Below are 23,567 nucleotides of genomic sequence, written 5' to 3'. Positions count from 1 at the left end.
TTATGTTGTTGTGTAGGTTTTTTTTGGCCCTGCTGAAGAACAGGATTTTCGCATTATGATGCTGCCATTATCATGCTTTATGATGGTGAATGTGTGTTAATGAAGATAGCATTGGTTTTCCTCCACTCATCATGTTTTAGACGTAGGCAAAAAAAAGAATGTCTTTTGGTCTTATCTGACCAAAGCAACATCTTTGACATGCTTGTTGTATCCATTAATTTTTCGCACTGTTACATTTTAACTACTTGATCACTGTGTTTATATTTTTATTTTATTTTTTATTTGTTCTTGTTTTTAATATTGATTTGTATTCATTGTAAGGTGACCTTGAGTGCCAGAAAGGCGCCTAGTAAATAAAATGTATTATTATTATTATTATTATTATTATTATTATTAATTGGCTTATGGCATAAGAAGTCCTGTTAAAAATTTAAACAGGACTTCTTATGGCTCTTTTAAAGGAAGTTTTCTGCCTGCAAATTTTACATAAAAGCCACAGTTGTGGAGTGCACAACTAACACCCACCTAAGCTGTGGATCTTTGCAGTTCCTCCAGAGTTACCATGGACCTCTTGGCACTCTCTCCGGTCTGTCAGTGTAGCTAGAAGGCCATGTCTTTGTTAGCTTGCAGTTCCTTCATACTCTTTTCAATTTAGCATAATCTGATAACTGATTAAAAGGGATTGAATACATATGCATGCTACACTTTTACAACTTTTGTTCTTAAAGAAAATTAAAGCTATAAATTATTTTCTTTAGAGGTAGAAGCTACTTTGTGTGGTCTATTAAAAAAACTCAAAATAATACATTAAGATTTGTAGCTCTAATGTGACAAAATATGAAAAAGGGGTATGAATACTTGTGTAAGGCACTGTATATTTACATAAATGGGAGGTTGCAGTTAGACAGCTGGTGGAAAATAAACAACATCTAATGATGAGAGTGAAAATCACAATGGGGAGCACAGATCCTAGTAGTTGCTTTTATATACATATTAATCAAAGCATCAGCAGAATTTAATAAAAAAAATACTGAGCTTGTCTTTAAATATATTTATGATGGCAGCAAACATTTGAGCTCTGGTAACAAAACAAGACAAAAAAGTTAGCCTTATAAAAATAAGATTATCTCAAATAACAAATAATTTAAATGTAAAATTTCAATTAACCACTACAACACTGCCGCAATATAACATGTAAACAAATTGCAAAACACGTAGTAAACTATACAAGACATGCCTTCCCAGACATAGACAGACAGTAATTATCTGTATGGCTTGGAGAATAAGACAGTTGTAAATTCACTGTTGAATGTAGAAGTTAGAGGCCAGCAGGCAGCTTATTCCAGACAGCAAAGCCCAGCAACTGAAAGCTTCCTTAAAAAAACAACAGATTAAATTAATACAGCTCGAAGACCTACTCTAGGTGACCCAAGAGGCACAATCAGGCTATAGACAGCAAAAAAGATCTAAGAGTAAAACACGGGAAATGGTGCATGCAAAAGACCAGCTGAATTGATATGTAAAGCTGACAGGTAGACTACTGTGCTAATGATTAATTGAAAAGCACAGTTAAAAGCTTGCGGCTCATTACATGTTTTACAGCACCGTTCTGAGTGAACAGACAACATTTTCAGCATTCACTACATATTCAAGCAGCAAGACAATATCACACAGTGGCTGAAAATAAATCTCTCACAAAACACAATTCTTCAGCTAACTGCAGATTGAGCCAAAGACATCTCCCACTTCTGTTTTTAAAACGATCCCTTTCAATCGGATGTATTCTGAAAACACACGAGACGCCTGATATCACCCAGTCTGGCTGGCAAGTCTATCTGTTGGATTTTTGTATCAGTCATCAGTTCTGCCAAACACTCAGTACCTAAAGGCTTTCCCTTTGATTTTGTTCCTTGTTCTTGTACAAAAACATTATTTTTCCAAGCAGATGTTGTAAATATCCTGTAGTATAGTGCACTCCATATTTTCCTCTTATGAAATATTTAAAATCCAATTCGAGTGGTGTGTTGGCACAAAAACATATGATTTCCTACTATGTAAACAGGTTTCTCTAAATTCTTTACCAGGCTTTTTAGCTGCTTGAGAGTCAGGCTGGCAAAATCCTCCAGACAATGCTGCAGGAGGTTCTGCTGTGGCATGAACTCTACCACAAAGTTTGCTGTCTCTACAATTAGAATTAAACACAGATGACTCGTTCCCTTGTTCCAAATATGTGAAACTAACTCCTCAAAACTTAGAGAGGAATTCACAAAGCAGAGTAATCTCCTAGATATTTTGCAACTATTTCACTGGATTCACACAGCCCTAAATAGCCCTAAATAAAGGCAAACACAAGCACAGCCAGCAATTCTAGCAGTTGGGAGCAATTTCAACTTATTTATGCATTAGATCACAGCTCTCCTTTCTTCAGCAAAGATTCAACAGGTGGTGAAGTAATCAGTGACAGAGACAAATTTATTGCTATTCTAGCTTTTTTTATTACCACAAAACTCCAGTTCCTGACCTCATAAGAATTCATCAGTATGAACAAAATGTGGCTAGAGGAATTACATTAGTATGGCATCTCTAACTCAACAAGTGATGCTGGAGATTGTAAAGGACAGTGGAATGATGCATGCATTTAACCGATTTATCAAAAGCTTTGACTGAAGATAAGGATGTATCAGAATAATAATCAAACAATTGTCTGTGAATTAATCTTCGTAATTTCATCTCATAAGTGAACAAAGGGCCTTTCTGCAGCCATCTCTTTTTTACAGAGTTGATTAAATCAGTGTTTTGCTTCTCAGATGGTTCTCACCTCTGTGTACGAAGCATGCGATGGACTGTTTCCACAATTACAGGGTTTGCATTCTATTTTTAATGCATTCTGTTTTTAAAAAGACACCAAATTTTAAACACAATTTAGATTAATTATATTATTAGATAATTTGGCTTCAATAATTTCAGACAGACCTCTATAGAAGAAATTATTATTTCTAACTTCTGTGGCACCCAGACACATTTTTCTTTATCCAACACAATAGCAGTTTGTTTTTTTCTCTTTTTCTTTACCTGCTATTTGTGTGGCCAAGCTATTTTAGAAGAGGTTCTGCCTCTGTGTCTAGTTTTAGAAGCACATGCAAATTGAGGTTTGCACACATTCAGCACCCACAAGTGTTTTGGGAACTTGACCCTTAGTCTGCTTCAATCTTTTGGCTCCTTTTTAATTCGGAGTGAATCGTTTTTTCTTAGCCTCTTAGCTCTGATAAAATAATTTCTGGGTTCTGTGGATTGAGTACACCCCATTCAGTTAGGAGGACTTAATTGTATGTTTCAGAAACAAAAGCTAATGACATTGATTGTTTTGTGTTTTTTAATTCAATAAAGACTCTACTTATTGTATTTTTTTGATTTTCATTGTTTGTCTCCTCTTTCATGCCTCAATATGCTTTCTCTTTTATCTCTTGTTTTTTTCTCAGTTAATGGTGTGCTGTTAAAATAATTGCATTATTTAGGTTTAAAATGAAACTATCTTTCAAAAAATGCTTTAACTTTCCACTTTTTCACAGTTCATCATCTAAATCCTTTGATCTATTCAGAGTATTTTCCAACATGTAACTCTCTTCTCCTCCAAGGATTCAGTGTCTTCAGTCCAAATCAACTTTACTACATCAAAAGGAAAGAGCATAGATGGCACAGTTTTGTTGCATTTGATGTTTGTTTTAACCACTTTGTCTTCTATACTCCCATCTTCATTTCATGATTGAGCAAAAATATGTTTTCCCCCTGCTTATTACAAATTACTGTGGGCAACATCTCTAAAAAAACATATATACAGAGTTTATACAATAATGATATAAAAATGTGTGAATACTTTGAAGATATAATTTTCACCAGTGAATAGAACAGTGATTGCACATAAGAAGACTCAGTGCATTTGATAGCTCCCTTTGTTGTTTTGCGCTGTCTCTGTATTGTAGGTTTTACCAGGTAAAAATGCTGACTCAATCTATATTTCTGCTTGAGTGACGTTTTATTGTTTAGACAGGCATTGCTCTGTACTGTGTAATTCACCAGCTAATTACATACACAGACAGCATATATCCCTGTTTTAGGGTGCTCTTTTTCCATCAAGAGTAAAAGGCATTAAACATGTTAACTGTAAAGGGCAAAAGTCCTCCAAGCTGTCTGTAAAGAGACAAGAGGCCCCTGCTCCTCATTGACATGTTTTCCACCATGTTTAGGCCGATCAGCGGCCCAAGTATGCTTTCAGTGCCAGCAAACATTCAAGGACAAGCGCAACGTTCCACCAGGGGATTGAGTGTGACTGAGCGTTGCAACAGATTAGCTTTGCCTGTGACAAGCCCACTTATCCTTGCAGACAGGTGTGAAGAATGCCCTCGCCTTGTGGGCAAAAGCCACTGGTTGACTAGACACAACCCCAGCAAGCCGTTGTTCAGGCATTAAACAGTGAGTTATTTTCATATTTGCTGTCTATCCTTTAGTTCAGAGAGTAGATAACAGACTGATGGAAAAGAGAGACTTCTGTCTGAAACTCTGGGGGTTTTAAATAAGACCTTGGGTGGCTCCTCCAGCGAGGTAACTGAGCTAGAAAAGTTGAGGAGGCAGGCAACCTCAACCTGCAATATCAGTGGGTGAGCCATGTGACAAAAGTCCCACAGAGTGCTGTTCTTCCTTGTGTGATCTGACACCTCCAGCTCTGGGCTTTATTTCCTTCTGCCTGGATCTGTTGATTGGCTCCCCCCAGACTGCATTCATACAAAGAAGTTAAACCCTCAATTAGCTGACCACAATTCTTTCTTTCCTTCAGGCCAAAAAAAAAAAAAAATATATCTTGACAAAGACTAGCCAACAGTGACCAGACGCAACACTGAATTTAGCAGAGAACCTTCAAGTTTCGTCTATTACAATATGCATTCATAGCAGCTCATTAGCTCTCACTTAGTCTCGGTTCAATATTTCAAACAGCTGCTTGATTGAATCTGCCATAGCCCACTAGATCACCTGATGAACCTCATGATTCAGGCCATTTGTTACCCGTGAGCCCCAATCTCAATCACATTGAGCTCAGGCAAAGTAATGTGTTTGACATCAGGCCTTCAAGAAAGCCATATAAGGACCTCAGGCAAATTGCATCTGCCTGTCTGTTCATTAGCACTCCATCACCTCAGAACGGAGGCACATAAACTGAGAAAGAAATAGCGCCTGAAACAAGTGTTTAAAATGATGGCTGCTCTCATACGCTCTACTCAAGCGTACCCAAGGGTAAAATTAGACATGGTGAAAATGACCTTAAAGTGGCGCCCGGGTTCTTGGCAGCATAGCAGGGGTGCACTTGCAATGCGATGGAGGTAAACTCAGGAGGGTTAACTTTTGAAGGATTGCACTTGTGTTAAAGCCGCCAAAATAACTTTGTCCTCTTCATCTCATCCCAGAGTGAGATTTAAATTACAGTATCACATTCAGGGCCATCATAAAGTCCTTGCTGGTTTACTTACAAGGACAACAGTTAATGTTTCAGACATTAAGTCACAAATCATTTGCCTGCATCAAAGGTTTCACGTGAAGAGATGCAGAAAATGGAAACGATAAACAAAAGCAACGGCCAGGATAAGAATGGCCATAAAACTGAACAGTCTAAACACGTAAATGCTGAGATTGCTTTGGCTTCAAGTGTCCGTCTGCCGCAGGGTTTATTTGATAGCATCTTTTCTCCTAATTCTCCCAGGGTTCTTCAGCATGGATACATGAGCCCGCTTGGCTTAGATATTAGGGAACATGTCATTTAAAAGCCTGTTGTGAATTTCAGTACTCTATGCCTGACTTATTTTTTGCCACATGCACTCAAGGAAAGAAATAGGATCAGAGATCCCCCCTGTCAAGTGGGATTTGAATAAATGGTTCTCTTCAAAGACTATTTTTCCTCATTTGTCTCCAGCGTGAGGGTTCATTTGTTTGTTAATTTGTCACAGAGTGAGCAGGTTGATAGGGGCCACGGATGAATGAAGACAGAGAGCGGGGGTCAGTCGGGGGGGTTGGGGGATGGTTGGTTGGTATTTCAGGTGTGTGAGAGGCTTGTTTGGAAGTAATGAAACAACGAGGGCAACTAAGGATATATTAAATAAACTGGCTGTGCTTGACCATTTATTAACTGATGACACTAATTGATAATTTTTTTAGGAGAGGGCTGATGCCTTTTAATAAATAGATCATTGTGGCAACACTTAGTTTATGTATGAGTTTTAGCAGTGCTACAGTGTCTTGCATTCATGACCATTTTGTCAAGTTACAACGACAAAATTAAATATATTTTAGCAGGGTGTTCTGCAAATGACCTATATAAAACAGCAGATATTTCCAAAATGATTGGGACTAATACTTGTGCTATCAAAGTAACGTTCTACCTAAGCCATGGGTCTTTGTAGCTCTTCCAGGGTTGCAGTAGGCCTATTGGCCGCTATTCAGAATAATGTTTTCCCTTTACAGTTTGTCAGTTTAAGTAAACAGCCATGCCTTAGTGTGTTCATAACTTTATCCCTGACATGTTTGGGGTGTTCTTAGGTCTTTGTGATACTATTTATCCACTAATGTTCTCTAATACACCTCTGATGCCCTGACAAGGCAGCAGTATGTATACTGACATTACATTATATTTAATTTCAGTATAAATCGCAGATTTTATTTATGGAATATTATAGTGTAGGTGGGCTGAATAGATTTGAATGTCACATTTATAAGATTTCTATTTGGTAAACGTTTTGAAAAGCATATCTCTTTTTCTTTTAATTCACAGCTAAGTATGACTTTATGTTGGTCTATTACTTAAACAATACAACAACCCAAAAACACACTTAAGTTTGAGACAAAGTGTGGAAAAATTGGAATACTTTTGAAAGACACTATAAATGGTTTTGAGAACATGTGGATGTGGGCTGCTTCCATAGGAATCAAGACTTAGTTGGTTTGCTTTGCAACATTTTGCTCTTATTCAACCAGATTAGTGTTACACTATCGTATTCCACATATTCAGTCATATTATGAGCTGTCAACACTGTCACAGAGCCAGGGATCAGTTTGGAGATCGGTCACTGTATCAGCGGCAACCAAGCCAAAGTATTTATTAAATCCCCCTCCTCCCTCTTTAATTATCTTTGTGTCCTCAAGAAGTGATGCAAGCCATCATGTTCTTGAGACATGCTGGCAGTGTGCCTTGTGATAGCCAACACGTGTTACTCTGAAGTGGCTCCGCTTATGCTGATGGTGGATGATGAGCTGTGAGCTGAGTGAGCATGAAATGGAGGGAGAATTGTTAAAAGGTCTTTGATTTAGCCCGGTAAAAGGTATGGAGCTGTTTAAACCTTTTTTCCCCAGAGGTATTCCGCTAAAAAAGGTGAGATGAAAGAAAAAGCCCGAGCTTGCTCTGCCTGAACGCCTCAAGTCTGGAGTTTATTTCTTGATTGAATTCCTAAAGTGTCAGCTGGCATGTTCATACGATCTATACTTGTGATCTATGTAGCTGATCTAAAGCTAGGTATTTTGTAATCGTGTCACATGATAAGACAAAATGTAAATACTTTCCAGCTGACAGAAGAGAATAGGGTTAAGTTTGCAACATTGCAGAGATTTGACAAAATGTAAAGGGAAAATTGTTTTTACAGATTAAAAGACAGCTAAGATGAAATGCTAAGAGTGATGACATTGACATTTTATCTTTAGAAATAATTAAACTTTTTGAATAACTGCAGATTATTTCCAAGTCTTTACTTTCTTAAAATATTGCTTCAAGTGACCTTTGGTTCTGCTGTTTTTTCATTTTTTTGTGGAGCAAAGTCTTTTATGCCCTACTTAAGCTTATGCACAGACACATTGTGTTAGCATCAATGTCACCACACCAGAAAGATGTGCGGTAGGAAAACAAGAATAATTGAAAATATAAATATGGTTGCGGAATCAGTACAGAGAAAGACTGACAGTAAGTGTGAAATCCTGTTTTCTCCCAGAACACACTTTGTTTAAAATAGAATGTAGAAATAAGACGTGAATGGCCTAATCCTCAGTGAAAAAGTACAGGAAAAAACAAACAAAATGGCAAAATTCCTTGTGAATGTCAAGATGAATTGGGAAACTAAAAAATATAAGAACTGTTTGCAGAAGAGTAAAGGTTGGGCATTGTGATAATACTGAATAAGCATTCTTTAAAAAAAAATACTTTTAGTCATTAAACCACCTCTAATATTGACAGTCAAGAGAACAGTCTGTTCTTTTCTGCAAAGAAAGAAAATAACACACAGAGTTCCAAATGTGTATGATTGAATAACCTATTAAATGTGGGCAGTGACCTCTTAAGCCACCACAGTGCTCTTAATGTTTCATTAATCTTACAACTACTTTTAAAACAATAATTTACCCAATTTCTTCTCCTCTTGCCTGGGTGCATTACACTCATTGCCACTGGGGTTAAGGAGAATATTCATTTGCTGTTTGATTTATTGGTTTACTCTATGTATTGTTTCCACAGCCATAAATAAAATCTATTAAAACAAATGTCAAACACATTAGCAGCTGCTAATGTCACAGCAGAATGCTTGAGGATACAATATGATGAGAGAACACAGAGAGAGGAGGAAACAAGAGATGATTAACCTTAACCTGCCTTTGGGCAACTCACAGTGACGGGATGTGGAAGCCAAATGTAAGGGGCTAAAGATTTTTTTGTGAAATGCAGAACAGTGAAATTCTAACTCTTACTGAGGCTGCTCAGGGAGTTTTTTTGCTTTGAAAGAAATCACAATTCATATACGAACTCACTGCATAATTAATGATACTGGAAGGCTAAAAATCCAGCTGGCGTGCTCAAGATGGTTTCATTCTATTTTGTGCACTCTATGGGAAAATGAATCATAAAATTACAAGAGAAAAAAACATGTTGACTGGTTGAGAATGAAAAATGTCCTTCTCATTCCACTTCTGTGAGATTCCAAGTTCAGTTTTGCATTTAACACATATCAAGATTTAAAGAAAGAAAGACAAAAATGTTGCATCAGTCAGTTGTGAATTTTGATCATTAAACAATTAATGAATAAAAAACACTACATATTGCCTTTGTGGGCATGTTAGTGGAGGATTTTGCCATGATCAAGTGTTACCTGGCTTTGATATTGTCATTACAGATCGCCAGATCGTGGTCATTTGGTGCCTTTCCCCACCTCCTACAAGTAGCCTCGTGAGGCCATTACCTACAAGAATAAATGGAACCTTTCTAACATAGATCAATTCTTTTTCCCAGAGGACAGATTAAGTTTATTGGAGTAAAAATATTTTGATCACAGCATGTTATACCATTACTGCTCAGTCTTTATGCCCCGAGGCATTCCCCATAACACAATTACTAAGATTAACATCTAAATGTATCAGATTTCTTAAAATGTTGCTTCCTATGAGCTATACTTATTGTCTTGTTCAGTTGTTCTCTAGGCGGTTGTTTTAGGTTTAAGGTGCTTTATTACTAATTTATAGTCCAGTTGTGCAGTTTATGTTATGAAACATGGACATATACAGGATATAAGTAGAACCCGCAGGCCCATAGACAATTGAAGCGTATGTACATCTGTGTCTCATGTCTTTACAAAATATGAAAACTAGCAAGCAAAGACCTGACGTAGAATCTAACAGACTCATCACCCCAGTCAATCATTGGTTTTGTGTAAATCATTTTCTGGAATTTTTTTTGGAAATCACCTTTTATGTGTTAAAACACATTTTAATGTGGCTGAACTGCTAGTAAAGAAGAATGCCTGGCAGATTCAGACTCAAAATTATTTTATTTTAACCAGGAAGTTTGTTTAAGATAGGAAATGAGACAAAAGTTAATACAACTGTTATATCTGTTATATTTCCTTTTTTTAAATAGTATTTACCAAAGAAATATATGTACATTTCTTCATGCTCAATTGAAAAAATCAGCTTTACAGCAATCTGCCCTTTTTTTAATTACAGACCAGCTTTTTGCATGTTTCCATTGGTGTGTTAATTATTTATTTTTGGTGATGAGCTCTAAATCTGTCAGATTGGAAGGCCTCATTGCCATCCCCCTAATCTTTAGCTACATCCACAAATTCTTTATCATTTTCAAGTCAGGACTCTGGCTGTGTCACTCACTCCAAAATGTCATTGCTGCCAGTCAGAAGAAATATTTTGTTAAAATTAAAAGATTACTTTAAACCAAAACCTTCCTGGGGTCTGAATTATTTGGTAGCATAAAAGCACAATCCAACAGGAAGCAGTTAGCTTCTCTGCTAAGAGGCTGCTCTTTGGTTTTTAACATTTTCTTTTCCATGTGGATTGAATAAGCACAATATTTTGTGACAACAAAAACAATATAGTTGTTTCCAGTGCTCAATCTTTACGTTAATCTGAGCAAACTTCATCGAATGAAAGGTGCTGTTTTGCAATGATTTTGTTTTAATGTAGATTGGACAAACAGGATATACTTGTTAGAAAGGTTTCATGATTCTGATAGATGAATTTTCTCACTTCAAAATATGATCCATTTGTGGTCAATCTTCAGGCTAACTTTAGCTAACAGGAAGCAGCTACCTTCATCCCTTGGAAGGTGCTGCTTTTTGATGATTTTGTTTTATTGTTAATTGGACAAACATGATGAACCTCCTAATTAGAAAGCTTTATTTGTTTATTCATGTTCAATCTGTATGCTAACAAGCAATTAAATATCAGCTCGGACAGACTCACAGCCAATTAAAAAATTTCCTTTGAGCAAGAAACAGTGTTCAATTGAAAAATAACTGATCATGTATTAAATTGCTGTTTTACATTTAGTAATATGTTTTAAAATAGTTTGTTTTCTAATGCTTCATTATAAACAATTAAAAGTGTACATAAAGAATCATTTGTATTTTTCTATGATTTGAGGCTTGATAGAGGTGACTAGAGGTAAAACAAACCAAAAAAAAAAAAAACAAATAATGTGGAACAAAGACATTTGCAGATAGTAACATATAACCATGGACGTGGATTGCATATAGCAGCTCACCCCCTCAACAACAGCAGTCTTGATGCCAATGAAATGAGGCAGGTAGGTAGGTAAGAGACATCCGTTCCATCTGACCCCATGCAGCTCAGCAGCAACCCCTTCCATTAACTTTCACCATGAACACTGAGGTTAGGGCTGGAAAATCAGCACCAGCTGTGATCTTGCCAGACTGTTCGCTGGGCTATTTTCACACAGCCAAGTCTATATCTATATTTTCTCCAGTTGATTGGCCGGCACTTCATATTTGGCTTTTAATGAGCTACTGCTACTCAACAAAAACTCCAGAACTTGTTTAAGTTAAATGCCAGAATGTATTCAGCATTTATATAACAACACTATCCTTGGAGGTGAGATCATTATATAGATCGTCTGCATATATTTAGTTACTTTTCTAAGAAGGTGAGTGGAAATCTCATAGAAGTTAAAGTCTTTAGCACAGTTTGCTTCACTGTGGTTTGCAATTTTTCTCAACCAGAATCACAAAGATAGCAGTATAATGTGTTTTTATAAGAATGGTTGCAGTGATATTCAGCTGTCAGAGCCAGGCTGCTGAGAATCTGCACACTCCTGATCCCTCCTCCTATTACAAATCAGATGTGTTGCTGCATCATGGGCCTCTGTATTCCTCTGTGGGTTCCCAAACCGGGGGGGAGGATTCAATTTGGTGCAGCGTGATCTAATCTGAGTCCTGCCAAGTGATAAGCTCTGCTCTTCCATGGTTTCCGGAAGTAAGGGTAATAAAGCATGGCAATAAGCAAGTTTACCCAATTCATGCCTTTGAGTGGCTGGAAGGGACTGCCAGGGGACAAGCATCCTCTGAGCTACAGAATGATGTAGAGCTGACCTTGAACCATGTATCGCTCATATAATAGACTGTTTCAAAGCTCACCTCTTGGGATAACTTATGCATTAACATTATCGTAGTGTATACATACATGAGTGCAGAGGTTGGCACAGGCACAAAGTGTGCTTCTGGCTACTGCTTAGAGTTACTAGACAGAAAAAGCTCCCAATGTGTAGCATAAAAAGCCTTATATTCTTGGCATCATGAAAAGCAGCTGCCTAAACAGTAATATGAGTAAGTAGTACTTTTATCAGCAACAGTATCTCAAGTTTTTTGTAATCAGCAACTCTGACTGAGACAAGGTGAGTGCTTGGCAGTACATGTGAATCTGTTTGAACGTAGATATTAATCAGGATACAGTGTTAGACAGCTGCCACCCTGGGAGCCCACAGCTCTGGTGTCAAATCCCCTTCAGTGATCACAGAAGGAGAGGAATACACAGCATGGGGAGGATGCGTCCCAAAGCATCACACTGTTTGCAACAAATGTTTTGGCAGATACCCTTGTCAAAAAACAAAACAAAAAGATAATGCAAGCTGCTTGTGTAAACCTTTACCTTCCCGTGGGTGATATTTGCCTAAGGTAACAAATGCACATTGGAATACTTATGGGGATGCTGTCTATATTATTCAAAATAAAGAATCAGAATTAGAGGAAGAAAGTAAAGCTAATGTTGCAAGTGGAAAGCCAGAAGAAAAGGAAGAGAGGCAGACTAGAAAGGAGATATTCTTTGCTGTGGGGCAGACATTAATTTAGTGGAGGTTTTATGACCAGATACTGATCAATAGCACATTTAAATGGAGCAGGAAGCCTTGAGTTTGGATTTAATTGTTGCTTCTCATCACTTCTGAATGCATTTAAAACCCCCTCTTTTTAGAAACAGATGCTGGGGTACGACCTAAGTGCCCTCCATGTGTGGCAAGTGAAAGAGATTAAAAGATTTGCAAACAGTGCGGGGAACAAACAGATTTACAATCCCAAATTGTCAGAGTAAAGCTATATTTTTAATACTGTTTGGGGAAGCAATAAGTGCCGTTTTTCATTTTAATTAATCTGGGCTCTTTAAATACAAATCCTTAGACCAACTACGTTTGTTTGTTTGTTTGTTTAATGAGATAAAAAAAAAACTGACATGCACCTAAATCATTATAGCCAAGGGGAGCTGTGTGCAGCCGTAGTGAACCAGAGTATATGAGAAACAACAGGATAAACTTGCACTGCCCGCTGTACGATTTAATTGACAACAGTGGGGAAACTGTGCACATCTATAAAAATCACACGGTCCTCTCTGGGTTTACCAATTTTGTATGTAATGTGTTGAAGTCACATAGGTTTCATAATTACAGTAGTTTTTCCTGTCTCCATGAGAACTCCGCTGTATGCATATTAACAAATGCCGTGAGACGCTGTAAACAAATACTGTAGGTGCACAATTAAAACACAGAAACAAAATTTGCTTTTAGGGACAGAAAGCAGAATGAGCATTGAGGAGATTTAGCTGTTCATGTAACATCTAGACCATAGAAAGTAAATCACAGCTGGGTGAATTGAAGATTGACAAACATGACAGCTGACAGGATAGTCCCAATCCTTATGTTTAAATCAATACATATCTGAATATGAGGCAAATGGCACGCAGTCCTTAAATATTTTATAATAAAGAAGGCCTTGTAAACAGCTGAACCTTAAAATTAATGGTGGTCATTGGTGGTGCCGATTGTATGGCCGCCTCACTTGTGTCAGTCTGTCCCAGGGCAGCTGTGGCTACAATGTAGCTTACCACTGTCAGTGTGTGAATGTAGTTATGAATGGTATGTTTGCCTTCATAAATACGCAAAACATATGCTAATGACTCAAACGCACACATTTGTGGGAGAAGGATCCACAATGCTATTTATCAGTCCTGAAATGCATTGCGGGTGCTGTTTAAGGGTCTACATTTTGCACATTTGGAAGGATGATGCAAAGTGGCACACAAAAGGAGTAAGAGAGGAAAAAGTACTAAATTTGCCACATTATGTTTAAAGAGTCTACTGGTAAATACCTTTCGCTGGGTGGGCGGACAACACTCAGTTGTAACTCAGTTACAAATACACTAAAGAAACCCCCATCACCCATCACTAAATTGTTTCTGTGACCGCATATTGTAAACACTGTGGAAAAAAAAAAAAAACTGTGACAAAGTGTAGACGACATATAAATGATTTGTAATGTACAGGCTAGCAATTACTGATATGGATGCTAAAAACCTGCTTTCGGCATTAATCTAGAATGATCTTAACCCTAACCCTGCACTTGTTATTCTCCAGTTCAGAATTTAAAATATTTAGAGTGATGAAATCTGAACTAGAGAATTTTTCATTGATTATAGTCAATTCTTAGAAACAGATTTAGCTTTATGACATCTTCATTTGGTTAGTTAGTCCCGGAGGCTATTGCTGGTAGCTACTCCAAGTTACCAAACCAGTGACACCTGGATATAAAAGTGGTGTAAAAAGCCAAAATAGCAGTTCAGGTGAATATCATATTGATTTTAACACAGCCTAACTTTTAAATGGATTTATGCTAACTGAATATGCAATGAGAGTTATCTACCGTAGGTAAGATGTTAACTCTTTATAATGTTTTAACAAAACTTCACAACATAAAATAGAAAGTATAATCTTTGCTAAAACATCCACAAAGCAAATTTTATGTACATATGTCACAATGTGTTGTAGAAGGGTGATCTTTATGCAGCTATGAAGTTGTGTCCACTGTGGGAAACTAAAGTTCTTAGAATAAATACCTTTGTAGCTTGATAGATATCTAGCAATTTAGCTATCTAGATTACTATGTAACTAACTTGCTTTCTAGTTTGCAGTCAAACTGGTTAACTTTCTAGGTTCCTTTGTTGCTATTCAGTAAACACAAAAAGAAAAGTGGGGAGCTGATAAAGCAAAATACAGAAAACTTAAACAATAGCAAATACAGCTGGTGTAGGTGACATTTTAAGTTTTTAAGATTGTTTCATTGAGATTTGATTGTTTTTCATTAAAATACCCAATAGCCAAAATAACTAAATCTATTTTATGTCACATTTCCATGCACTCAAGTGTGAGATCTACTTAAAACAGAGAGAAAAGATAGTCAGTAGCAACCAGAAAAAAATAACTGTAGGTTCATTATATCTTTACGCTTTACCTACAACTCCAATCTGCACAATTGTACTGTCTGTTGTTGTGTAATGTCCTGCTGAAGGTAAAATATGACACACAAAGACACACTGACACACCCAAAGAGAAGTAGAATAAAAAAAGAGATGACTAACCTAACCCACCTGAGCTCGGCTCACAGGGATCAATGTCTTCATCATCACTTGGACACTCAGCTGAAGCCACCGGTAAGTCATCGGTTGTCTGAAAAGAGAGAGAGAGGTACATAACAGAGAGGTGAGGGCATGAAATCAACAAGGTGAGGTGATTCCCACTCGAAACGACCAAAAGTGGTATTTCTAGAGGGTTAGGTTAAGGAGAGTGCAGGCAGATGGCATGTGAATCCAGACAGCTACACTATTTGGCTGCTGGATTCATCTGTCAACACGACCACATGCTGCCTTGGCATAGTAGCAGCTGCCGCGCTGCTTTCCAGGCTACAGCTTCTTTACAGAAATGAGATCAGATTATTGAGGAACAGTGGAGGCTGAAGTTCACAACATAATTGTCAACCCATATGCTCACTTTGTGTTTCAGTAGCCTATGTGGCTTTACAAAAACCCTTCAAAGGATTGTTAGGAGCCATCAAATACACCTCTGACATTTAGAGGAACACTGGTTATTGAAATTAAAAAAATCAGATGGAAAGCATTGGACAGAGAAACAGATTTAAATCAATATTTCCTTCTATCTTTCAATGTGAATAGTCTCTATTTGACAAAATAAGCATACAAAATAAACCAAAATCTATATTGCTCTGCCACACATGCTCTTTTATTAAATCCATTCAGACTACACCATACTAAAGATGATAGAATCTACCGCTTTAGAAAATGGGAAAGGGCAAACAACGGACCAGAAAAAAGCACACTGTAAAACATTATACTGCAATGTTTTTTTAAGTCTTGCCTCAGGCCATTTGATCAGCTTTGCGTTAAAGGTCATTTCATTTAAGCATCGCAGCCTCCTCAAGGCCAGGTTAGACTTTTGGATTTGAAATGCTGCTAAGTAGAATGAGCTGCTGCAATAAAGCTTTGCCTATTGTTTGTAATTTTGTGTTTAATAAAACAAAGAAACAGCATCAGGACCCTAAATAAAGATGGACTCAGGCTTTTATTGCATTTGTGCTATTATGTCAGTAATGTTTAAATGTGCATCAAAACATCTGCTAGTTGGATTAGAATTGACTCATCTTAAGATAATGAAAGGTGATGTCATTTTGCCGCACATCCATTTGGCTACTCATAATCTGATTTTACTGTGACGGTAACATCGTTCTGACATTCTGAACACGGGCCAACATCATCTTTACATAATAGTCCTGGAAATGATAGATCAAGCCCATTAAGGGTGCTGTAGCGGATGGCCGTTTTAGTTGCATCTGCAAAGCGTGAGGCCTGGGGAAGCCGTCCAAATGTAAATTTAATTTGCTGTGCATGAGGCTGATATACAGCATCGGCCATCCAGATGGCAAAACCACCGGATCCCGGAGTGCCACATCCATCACTTCTGCCTCGTGATTTGTTTTTCCTGGCAGGAGATCTCGACACACTTCCCTTTCTGGCACAGGTACGGGAATCAAGGAATCAATACTGCCTCCCTAGTTGTCCCACCTTTCCACTCTCATTCTCCCTCTCACAGGCCTTAAATTCCATCCTCCAGATTTATTGTAGAGGTGTACAAGAGGAAACAGTGATGTGGGTGTATTATATATAGGATAACTCCCCAAAGGATAACCTAAGAGGAGGTGTTCATACTTACGTTTTAATTTCCTCACACAGGTCAGAAAGAGGCCTTAAACTCCATTTTCTAACTATAAATCTAAAACATGAGGATATTTCTCTTCTACAAGGTGATATAGGAATGCATGAAAACTCAAAGAAGGATAATAAATACTACTAAAAATTAATTGGCCGAAAATGTACACCATAATATTCAATAACTTGAAGCAATTGTTTTTTGTATGGTCAGTTACTCATTCTGTTCACTTTTCTTTAAAACATTGCTTCAGTTCATTGACTTTTGCAGGCATTCATTTACACATAGCAGTCTTACTGTACAGCCATTGCATTTTAAAATCAAATTGACATCTGGACTTTGGGCCATTGTAACACTTTTTGTTGCTTTTTCAGCCATTTTCTTGTAGATTAGCTCTTGTGTTTGAGATCATTGTCGTACTGACAACCCAATTCTTGACAATCGGTACAAAGTCTTTGTGCTGATATTCGTTGTCTGGATTTCACCAACATGGTGAAACATTCTTCCATAAGTCTTGTTTCTCATTTAAAAGCATTTTTGTAAAGGTTGTGTAGCAATATTCCTATTAGAGTGAAGTGACTTTCTCCTGGTGACCTTTCCAAGCAAAGCCACTTGTTCAGTCTTTTCTAGTTGTCCTTTCTTTAACTCTGCCATTTAACATGCTGTAACATGTTTGAAATGGGGCTCTAAGCTTTTTTGCAATGTTTCTGGCTTTCCCTGGGAAAACTGGCAACTCTCTTAAAGGTTTTCACTTGTGAGATGTGTTTCTCATTGTAAAACAATGGCCTTCAAATTTTTGGAAAATCACCTTCCCAGATTGAAGGCCCGAAATAGTGACTTTTCTAAGGCTATTGCTGATGTCTGGCATTATATTCACAACTGTATGCTGTGGATCAGAAAACTTCTATGTTTTTTACTTTTATAGAGATCATCACAATGATGGAGTTTATTTATTTCTTTACTTGCCTTTGCACTTTGAATTGAGTTGTTACTAAAATGTGCTATACAAATAAACTTACATTGCCTTGCCTTAATTAGCAGCACCTGGATGCTAATTTTCTTCTTAAGCCCAGTAGAGAGTAGCAAACGTGTTTTTTTGTTGGCTGTATTGTTGACTATAACTTTTTTTCCTACGATAGACCCTCTGATAATGTCATTTTTATTTAAGACCCCAATTGAAAACTTGGGAAGACTTGTTAGAATTTTTTGATGTTATCAAAATGAAATTTGTGTGTGTTGTGGATGTGTGTATCTGAACAATCACTAAAATTAATTCCCATTACTGGCAGTCTACCAACCTGGATAAGTGTGTTTGTCAACATTTTATGTGACCATGACCTGGTTGAAATCCCATAACATTACCAATTCATGGTGTCTTTAAACTCCTGGATTCTTTTTCAGCTGTGACAATTCAGTGTGGTGTATGTGTGGGGCTTACCATTCACTTTAGCCATCGCAATGAAAACTGAAAACTGGAAGAAAATAAACAACTCAAGATGTTCACGTGACCAATCTGACATGCCAGCAGTTTTGATGAAAAAACAATGCAGCTACTTAAAGGCCAGATAACATCAAATGTCTGACCCAGAAATACTAAATATTTTCAAAGTATAAAACATTAGCAGGGTACAATCAGTATTTCAATTGTTTATTACAGTAAGTTAGTAATTTTAAAACATAATTTTCTCAAATAAAAAGACCAATTTGAGTCACACCCTCAAAACTGGATGAGCATTCTCATATGTGAATTTTAATATAACATATGTAACTGCACTGTCACAGCACATACAATTATTTAGTTTGAAAGGAATATGTTGAATGGACGTGTGGTCATTTGTAACACAGAAACATGATGTAGCAAAAACCTTTGCTACAAAGATTATCTATAGGGGAGAGATTTATGAGGAAGAAAACAAGTGTTAACAGAGTTCTCTCTGTTGGAAACCATGTTTTATTGGAGTGCTTTTGACCAGGGAAAGTTAAAAATTTAGTACTGTGAATTTAATGGAAGAAGCAACCTCAACCTGAGCAAAGGGGACAATGTACAGCTCATGCCATAGCAGATAGTATAAGCAAAAACAGCAGTTAAAACAGCAAGGTGTCTGAGTTAAAATTCAGTTTATTTCAATTCAGTTCAGAAATACTTAATGTCTGAACATCAAATTAAATAAATACCTGCTCTCTCCAAGTTTTCGTGGATTATGTTTTCACATGATTATTAGCTTAAGCTGTTACTTGTGTTTTTTCTTCTGTGTCTGAGCCAAATGAAGGTGAGAGTAATTGACTGTAGCTGCAGGATGATTGCTCATCAGTGTTTTCACTGTAAGCAAAAAACACAGTTATTACATGGCTTGTTAATTTAAAGCAGGTTATTCTAGTGACACAGTTGTAGATGGTGCTGGCGCATGTTGCTGCACATCAGAGTAACATTGCTGTTCAAAACCAGATATGGAATTACAATTTATATTTGAATGCTGTCAGAATGTTAGTGTTTTGAATCACAAAAGATCAGTCACTACTGTTGTGAATAACAGGCAGGCTAGGTTTACTGCAGAGGGCTTTTAAATCCCTTAGTAGAGTGCCGTCGGTTAGGTCTCCAAGCTACTGACCCCAGACAGTATTTATCTTGATTTCCTCCTCCTCACTAGGTAAAACACCATATATTTTAATTTTAATAACACAAGTTGGAGCTAGAGACTTGTCTATTACTACATTCTTATTGGCTGAACAGTGTGTTAGGCATTGAGGCATGAGTTTGTCATTCTAAGCACAATGTCCTCACTCTGCAGCAATTTTTAAGAGCAAACTTTTTTTTATTATCTGCCCATAAAGTATACTCATCTTAAATCTTTTTCAATCTTTAAAATTTTTAGAAATACTGGGAGAAAAAGTCCAGTTTATTGATGAAACAGCATAATTCCCATAAGAAATATGCCCCAACAGATACGTTTATCAACAAGATATTCCCATGGTTCATTTTATGAAGATACTTCAAAAATGCTAAAAGCAAAGACTCAAGATTTGCAAAGCCTCATTAATCTAACTGTAAAGTGCTGAAGCCATAGTGAACCTACAGCACAGCTCATTTATCTACCACCGCAGAGCAGCAGAGACCTCACTCCTCTGAGGGGACCTGGAAAGACAGTTGGAGACGTGGAAGAAAAACTAATGCCTTCTTGCACGGTTCACAGAAAGTAATCAGAAATGTTGGTGCTCTCTATATACTGTCATTCAGATTGTTTAGTTTCATTAAGTCAATTTGAGTAAATGTTGCAGAAAGGTAAAGGTATTGACTGGCCTTGGCTCATGCAGTGATTGAACCATCAAAGAAGAGGCCGAGCAGGAAATTCCAACCTGACTCAGCCAAAGGTGACCCAGTGCATTCTGTAGTATTGTCATGCTGATTTTCGATCTCTGAGAATTGATAATGGTCCTCCATAATGAGGCTTAGCCCGGCTCTGCATGTGCTTGCTAAGGCTTAGTCAGCAGTCACCAGTTTATCTACAACTTTATAAACAGTGATCTGTTCCCTAGTAACACTCAACAGCCTTGCAGTGTCCAGCACAACTCCTTAATAGCTCATATTGTACTTGCAATAGGTGACATTAATATAATGCACTACACTTGTACACTGCTGCCCTGGATACATGTTTTCCTCTCTTAATGCTGGCCTGCGGAGGGAGAGAGAAAGAAAGGCTGCTCTTCAGGGAGAAAGCTGTGTGCCACTGCCCCTGTGCTCGAGAGCAAGAGACACCTTCTCTGTGATAACCTGTCGGTGTGTCTCCATGGAGAGCCGTGGGTTTTCGCATTGTTTTCTCTCCGGTCTAATTTGATGAATGCTCCCTGGCACACAACATGTCTCTTTGGAGACAAGCTGAAAGTCAGGAGGACACTGAAGGCATCTGAAAGGTTTATCTGAAGCATACCTCTGCTGTCCCGGTAATGTATTCCACTGAGGATGTTTGCTGTTTTCTTTTGCCTTTTGGGGTTTTTCCCCCTAGTAAGCCTTCTTTTCTTTGCTCCAAAACAAGCCTATGTTTTTAAAGCTTACTTTTTGGTTACACTGCTGGTCCGTGACTATATATATATATATATATATATATATATATATATATATATATATGTCTTTTTTTTTTACACAAAATCAGCAGTGTTTATCTCATTTGGTGTGGATCTGATATAGTGTTAAACAATAACGTGACCTGCAGTTTATTAATGTGCCTGGTGAGAAAAAAACATGATAAGAAGACAGTAGTTGTGTTGCTACAAACAAGCTGATTACTATAATTATATAATAATTTCTTTTGAAAATAGTACATATTCTAATGTCCTTAATTTTAATTCCATCAATTATTTTAATTTAGGGTGTTTCAGAATTGGCTGCAGTTTTCAAAAGCATATTGTGAATAATGTAATTGTCTTTTAGTTAAGTTCAATATGTTCTAAATAATTCAGGATAAAAAAAAAATAGAACTAATGATGACATCTGTTCTGTGAATGTTTGCTCTTATAAAATAACAAGCCAGTTAAACACAACTAAGGAAAATATTTGGCTTATATGGTGTCCTTTGAAAAGTTAAAATATATATGTATCAATTCCATCAATACTGCTGCAAAAGTCCTATCAAAACTACTGCTTAAGCAAGTAATACAGCCATGCCTTCTCTCTGAAGCTGAGGAATCTACATTCTCTACATGTTGCTGCCCAAAGCATGTGCCACTATTTGTCATGCTGGCACCTATTTACCACTGAGAACACCCTGCAAGGGTCCATATCTGACCAGAGGTGCTTTGAACAAATTGGGAGGAGATATCTGTGCTAAGTTTCAGCCTTACAGTAACACATAATTAGAGAACCAGAGATAGGTAGAGGGAGGAGGTAGATGAGTGTTCATGGTTCAACATGTAATGAAGTTAGCCTCGTGATTCTCAACACACCTAAAGTCTCTGTGATGCAAACCTTCATTTATAACAATGAAATGGTGGCTAGTTGTCTTTATGATCCATGCACATTCTCTTTATTTACCCATGTCAGCTATCACACAACAGCAGCAGCTCCTATCAGATTGCCTGATGACAACCGAGTATCTAACTTAGCACCCGGGAACTAGGTCGATGTTGATAAATAATTTAGTCCCAGATGCTCAATGAATTCCAACAGAATAATGAAGGGATGTGGGCCTCTCAGACTGTGAATTCAGCTCGGTGTATTGCCTGGCCTTCGCCCACACACTTCCTACTGCTGGCCTGACAGGCTGTCAGCATGATGCACCTACACAGAAACAGACGAGGCTGAAAGACAATAAAATGTCATTGTGTATATCACAGAGAGTTGTGCAACAACCACCATACAATGGGGTACTTATGTTGAACATCATATTCTCCTGGCTCCTTGTTTAAGTTGGGGGGGGGGGGGGGGGGGGGGGATTGACGCAGGGCTTCATGGTAACACAACAGATTGTCAAAATTATTCACACTGGAGTGCTGAAGAGTAGGAAATAACCATCTGAGGAGAACTACGAGCTATTCCTGACTGCTTCCTCTTTGAATGGGATATACAAGAAAATCTCCCTTTTTTCACATAAACCTATACATTTCCAAAATGAATATTGCATATAGGAATTCAAATGACAAACATAAAAAGAAGATGGAGAGTTCACGATTAAATCAATAGTTATTGATATAAAAATGTTTATGATGTCAAAATGCGGGTCAATATTGAGATTTTTTGTCCTTCCTGCCATGAATATTCATTAATTATATTAGGAGAAGATGCAACTTCATAAAGTGTTTGCAATGGACAAGTCACTGTAAAACAGGACTTACTATTATTTTAAAACAAAGACAAACTTACTCTGGAGTTGACATTAACGTTATTAGGCTCAGTTAGCACAGCTAGCATTATTAAAATGGCTGTTGCTGTGTATTTCTACAGAACTGAAATGCCTACCTTGGCAATTAACTTGTCTAAACGTTCTTGCTTGTTTTACAACAGAGTTTGATAGCTCAAAATAATAAAACAGCACCTTTGTTGGCCTTACTTTCTGACAACGTGAATACATTTCAGCCATGTTATAGAAAATATAGTTTTCTTTAAAAACAGCTTTTTACATCTCTGTGCATAATCTGCTAACTTTGAGTCTAATTTACTCAGTTACATCATCAACCTTATAATATTTACGTGTGTTGCACTGATCGGTTAAGGATCAGATTTTTGATTTTCTAACTCTTCACCCTTAAGAGCCAATCATGCTGACAATTATCCTGTTATGGTCACCAGTCAAATTCTAGGAGTGTCTTCTATTTATTAATTTAAAATATATAATTTTACATACAGCAAAGTTTTGCATACAATACCATGTTTATATTTGATCATATTTCAGACATTTATGCATTATATATACACGATATAAATTTATGATCCTTAATACCATATGAGCCTAACCTAGACCTATTTTGAAGGTAATTTATCTGTTTTAGTATACCATACGAAAAGCTGTCCATGGTAACCAGCTGTTTACACTTTCTCAGTTATCAGACACAATTTATCTTGGGAGAAAAGGCTTTGCATTATTTAAAAACAAATCAACTGTTGCTGGAGGTAAACCTTGGGCTCAGAGATAACTTTAATTATATGAATGATCTGAAGTACTCCATCTCCTCCCCTGGTGGCCACAAGTTTCTGTCGCACCATAAAACT

The 23,567-nt window shown here is 37.2% G+C and overlaps 1 protein-coding gene across 9 annotated transcripts in view; it reads right to left on the bottom strand.

The window, feature by feature from the left end:
- Positions 1-23,567, bottom strand: part of LOC124859406 (neurexin-1a) — a 250,549-nt gene that overhangs the window by 2,305 nt on the left and 224,677 nt on the right. For 5 of the 9 annotated variants that reach the window (XM_047352171.1, XM_047352174.1, XM_047352173.1 and 2 more), the window contains one exon: positions 15,235-15,313. In XM_047352171.1, coding sequence (XP_047208127.1) covers positions 15,235-15,313 — 79 coding nt within the window. Of the gene's footprint in view, positions 1-15,225; positions 15,314-23,567 lie in introns of all 9 variants that reach the window. The other 4 variants (XM_047352172.1, XM_047352176.1, XM_047352178.1 and 1 more) reach the window with 1 other exon arrangement.

This window comes from Girardinichthys multiradiatus, chromosome 22, assembly GCF_021462225.1.
Source record: "Girardinichthys multiradiatus isolate DD_20200921_A chromosome 22, DD_fGirMul_XY1, whole genome shotgun sequence".
NCBI lineage: Eukaryota > Metazoa > Chordata > Actinopteri > Cyprinodontiformes > Goodeidae > Girardinichthys > Girardinichthys multiradiatus.
This window is presented reverse-complemented; position numbering and strand designations above follow the sequence as displayed.